General features: G+C 36.0%; 1 protein-coding gene across 1 annotated transcript; it reads right to left on the bottom strand.

The window, feature by feature from the left end:
- Nucleotides 1–3,717: 3,717 nt before the first annotated feature.
- LOC145088751 (root allergen protein-like) lies at nt 3,718–4,481 on the bottom strand. The gene is made up of 2 exons (XM_079027157.1): nt 4,266–4,481; nt 3,718–4,163 (listed from the first exon to the last, which is right to left on the bottom strand). Exons 1-2 carry the CDS (start codon nt 4,444–4,446, stop codon nt 3,868–3,870), a joined length of 477 nt encoding a protein of 158 aa, XP_078883283.1. The 5' UTR covers nt 4,447–4,481; the 3' UTR covers nt 3,718–3,867.
- Between the last annotated feature and the right edge of the window lie 509 nt (nt 4,482–4,990).

Below are 4,990 nucleotides of genomic sequence, written 5' to 3'. Positions count from 1 at the left end.
TTGCTATCAAGCCACACATGATGAACCCGCTTCAACTTTGATTTCGGTAGCTCTTCTAATTGTCAATGACGTCCCTGGCCTGCAACAGTGTTGTGGTGGCATTCTAATGGCAAGGTAGCCACTTGGTGGCCTCGTCTGGTTGGAATAACGAACGAGAAGGATGGTTGGCGGCTGAAAGGTTCACATGAGATGGTGACGGCTGCAATAGAATAGTAGGGTTAGTGTTTCCATATTCCAACGAGAGGGAAAGAAAAAGATATGGGGTTAAACCCGTGTTTCATTTCAACTTGTCCATATTTCCGAAATCAGCCCCTCCTCACAAAATCTTTTCAGCTTTAATCCAATATTTACCCTTTAGCCCCCGATTCCATAAATTCATTTCATTTTAGGTCCAAGACTTACCATTCAGCCCCTTAGCCTCCCAAATCTCTACAAATTAAGTCCCAATAATTTGCCAAGCAGTCCCTGCCTTCATAAATATTTACAAACTACTACAGTACTTACACTTTTAACCTCCAACTTCAAAAATTGTATCAATTAACTCCTTGAGACCAACACCTTGCTATATTATTATTTATTTTTAGGGCTACTAGTCATTCGTTAATTTGTCTATTTATTTATTTCATAAACGGGATGTTACATTCTATAAGGACTACTGGCCTTTTGAGATGAACAATGACCTTGTGGAAAAGTACCATAGGAGAGCTCATTAAGAGAAGTATGAATGGTCAAGTCCCTCATGGCTTGAAAAATTATAATACTCCAAAAAGTCAAAGAAATTTAAAATTTTCAAAATCAACCATTTAACAATATTGTTTTCAAAAGAAGTCATTGTTTTAAAAACATTATTCGAAATTAGAGTTTTCCCAAGGCCAAGTTACATAAAACTAGAAGTTGTTCATGATCACACCTTCACTTTCCCAAGATCCACTAAAGTTCCATAAACCATAAAATAAAACTGTAAGCCAGAGCTTAGTAAGTTTCCCAAAAGTAACAACACACCGCATGTCCAACAAGCATACAGATATGAGCAGTCAAGCTGATTGAATAACCTCGTAGGGCCTACAGCCGATCTAGCACACTCTAAGAGCCTTCAGTATGACTGGACCGCCTTGCAGGGCCTATTGCCTATCCAAACTGCTCTAGGGGTTGCCAGCCTGATTGGACCGCCTCATAAGGCCTATAGCCTATCTAGTGAATTTTCATGTCCGAGTTGACTGAGTTGAGTCAGGATAAGTTGGAATCGGACAAAGTGAAATCTAACGACGAGACCAAGGACTGGTCATGACGTGAGGATAGATAGTTGACAGTTTGGGCTTTTGGTTGGGCCTTTATGGATGGACCTGTACTGGGCCTTAGGTGTCTTTTGGATTTGGGTCGATTATTATGCTTTTAGAGACATTGAGTTTGGGCCTTGGTCTTTGGGCCAATTAAGGGGAAGGGTAAAATAGTCTTTTACCCTAGGAGTCAGGATTAGTGAATTAAGTCCCGATTATGGTTATGACCTGATTATTGATCATGATTTTACTTGATTGGTTAGCATGGAGATTTTCCAGTCTAGTAGCTCGAGCATTTTTTGGATTGTCCGCGGACTGAGGTGAGGTTGCTCGCTATACTATAGAACACTAGGATATGTTATGTGCTTGTAGCCTTTGTGACTCATGTTGTATGCGTTATATGCTTGTGTGCCTGTTTTTTATATGTGTGTAGGGTGAAATAGACTCGGTACAACCTAGTGCTTACATATGAGTTGAAATAGATTCAAGGGTGTAACATAGCCGAGGGTGAAATAGACCTGGCATGGCCTTGGGCGACACATGAGTTGAAATAGAATCGGGGGTGAAATAGACCTGACAAAACCTCGACCTGGTAGATATGTATGGTACGCGATATTTTGGGGAACTTACTAAACTTCGTGCTTATGATTTATGTTTAAAATGATTTTCACGTAAGCTCGGTTCGCGACGGAAGGGTTTGACTTGATCGTAACGCAGCCACCCATGTGTCTGCACTCTATGATTTTGAAAATTGTATTATGATAACTATTTTAGTCTAATATAGTTTTGAATAATTGAAATGATTAAATGATGTTTATGGTTGATCTAAAAATGAAATTTTTAACTTACAATTTTTGGGATGTTACAACAAAATAGCTTGGTCCATGAAGAATAAGTGATCTTAGGGCCCCATTGATAGGTGTCAGGGAAAGTACTATCTGGGAAAGTTTACTGACCGGGAAATAAATCATGTTGTTTAATTGTACATCTGATTGACTGAGTTGAATAATGAAAAAAACATTACCCCGCCATTCTATACTGTGATGGATGGAATTGATAAATAGTTATAAAAACGTATAATATGTCGTACAAAATCAAAATTAAACAATAATTACACAAAATGTAGATTAAAATCAGAATTTCTAATTGAAACTTTATATATGAAATGGTGCTCCTAAATCCCATGCTCGAAAATCAGAAGATAGAAAATAAGATGAAACATATGAAGGTTCACATCTGGTACTCTCCAATCCAAAGATAGATAAAAAAAAAAAAAAAAAAGAGAGATGAGATGTTTACCTATGGGGCGGTGCTGGTAGCTGCACGGACGCTCCGATGTAGGGAGGCTGGCCGGCGACGAAGTATAGAGCTTGGTGAGGAGGCGATGAAGGAACATCAAAATGTCGATACTCTCTACACCAAGAGTCTGATGGTGTTTCTAGAAGAAAATGATGTATAGATTTTTAGTCTGAATAACAAAATGAATTTGTTTAGCCTTTTTAAGTGCCACTTAACATATAGACTAACAAAATTTGTTAATCAATATTTTGGGATTCTCTCTTGGATATATCTAACTGAAGCACTCTTGTCGAGACTCTCACACATGACAAATAGGTCAAATCTTATTTCTGGTTGAATGACAGATAAAAGGTCAAAATCAACTATCATTTATAGAAGTATATAAGACACAGGTTCTTGGAAGTACGAGAAAACAAATCTCATAAAGTTCAATTCTTCTTCTTGGTTGAATCCATCCATTTCTTTCAACTTTGGTATAATCTCAATTGACTTACGAAAACTCTTCACAAAAGATGTAAGAAAAAAGCTGCAAAACAGAAAATATCTCGTTTACTTGAAATTTTTGGCGTAATTCAGGAATTAGGCCTCAGGGGCATTTTGGAAATTTTTATGGAAACTTTCCTTTTAAGCATTATTTGTGTTAGTTTAGGATACCATCTGTTATAGTATAAATAAGGGTATTGTTTTATGTTTATTTAATCAAGTAGTCAGCAATAAAAGTATATTTTCCAGCAAGTATTTCACAGCTAGCGTTTTTTTCATTCTTCCCCTGTTTTGCCATGTTCTCTTCTAGTCTTCTTCCTTCCTTCCTTTTCTGTTCAGTTTTCTTTTCTTAGGCAAAAAGGTTGCGTTAGGTATCATCAGGTAGATCTCTAACAAAAATCGTGTGGCTTATCATAATGAATGTAACTCAAAGCAAAATGTCAAGCAGTTATCAACCACTGTTTCTCACCTCCCTCTCTACAGTCTCATAGATTTGCAACCATTTCAAAACTGGTGGTTATCTCAATAAAAATTCTCATTCACTAGAATGCAAATTGAATGGACTTTTGTGGTTTGCAACTATCATTTCTGCATGCATGATGCTAAAATTAATGCTCATAACATGCATATCACATCCTAGAAATTGTTTACATAGACATGTTTGCAAGGGATTCTTGATATATTTAAAAATCACATTACAAGAAAATAAAATATCAAACAAGCCGAGTACATATATAAAATATAACCGGACTAAAATCCGTTTTATTTTTACTGAACCAAGAACATGACACACCATATATAGCATTGATCAATAAGTTTGAGGATTTGCATGGATAAAACCCTCAATCGCGTTGAAAGTTTTTTTGAATCCTTCTTTTACCATATTGAGAGCTTCCTCCGGAAGCTGAGTTTCACCTTTACAATTATACACAACGGTAGGCTTGTATACACATCCTCCATCAGGTGAAGGTATAAACTTCACATGATGAGTCATCGAATCTAGTTGTCCCATCAAGATGTCTCCTTCAAAGATTGTGTATATAATACTAAAGTTGTTGCTATCTACAACGTCAAGTTTCAACTTTCCATTTGTAAATGGGACGCCTGTGTTATCCCACAGTAAATTGGATAAAGATAAACAAAATACACGTCAAACATTAAAATAATTTCAAAGAGTACATAAAAATCTATTTAGATCTTACTAACCATCGCCAAAAGAGATGTCCCTGATAGTTCCAGCGCCTCCATCACCTTCGATGTCCACTAGGGTTTTGTATGTTTCTGGATCGACCTTTGGTGCAATGTTGTTAAAGTCACGATAGGCATTGAAAAATTTGGAAGCTGGGAGGGAAGAAGCAATCTCGAACTCAGAAGTTATAACTGCCATGATATTAAATCACTCTTTAAATTGTTTTGAATTTTGGGTCTTTGAAATGTGGTATTCATAGAAATATGGGTTGCACATGGATGAATAATGGCTAATTATTTTAATTAATCGAAAGACAAACATGGGGTGGTTGCATTTTGCAAATCAGCGTTTGTTTGGACATTCATGGTGGTGCATTATTTTAATTTATCAAATGACAACTATGAATTAGTTGCATTTTTGGAGTCGGCATCTATTTGGACATTTCGAGGTTCCATGGTGTACGATTTTCTACATACATGTTACCTAAGGCGTTGTTACCATTTCTTATATTAAAAGTTGTATGATATTCAATCAAGTATATAAATTCATAAAATTAATTGATAGATGATATGTGAGAAAAACAAAATTTATAATATTGAACATGGGATATTGATCACAATCATTTTTATTTGGTGTTCAACTTTGAGTATGTCTTATTCTCAACATATAAGAGATATATGTTACGATGTCATTACAATTTAATTTAACAAAATAAGCATATGAGTTTCATTCCTAACAAAAC

Source organism: Lactuca serriola, chromosome 1 (genome assembly GCF_051521515.1).
Source record: "Lactuca serriola cultivar US96UC23 chromosome 1, Lser_US96UC23_V15, whole genome shotgun sequence".
NCBI classification, from domain to species: Eukaryota; Viridiplantae; Streptophyta; class Magnoliopsida; order Asterales; family Asteraceae; genus Lactuca; species Lactuca serriola.
This window is presented reverse-complemented; position numbering and strand designations above follow the sequence as displayed.

Bases quoted from the DNA above. Each gene is read 5' to 3' on its own strand.
- LOC145088751 (XM_079027157.1), bottom strand. From the start codon at position 4,446: ATGGCAGTTATAACTTCTGAGTTCGAGATTGCTTCTTCCCTCCCAGCT. The intron at 4,164-4,265 runs GTTAGTAAGATC...GGGATAACACAG, and splicing joins GGACATCTCTTTTGGCGATG to GCGTCCCATTTACAAATGGA.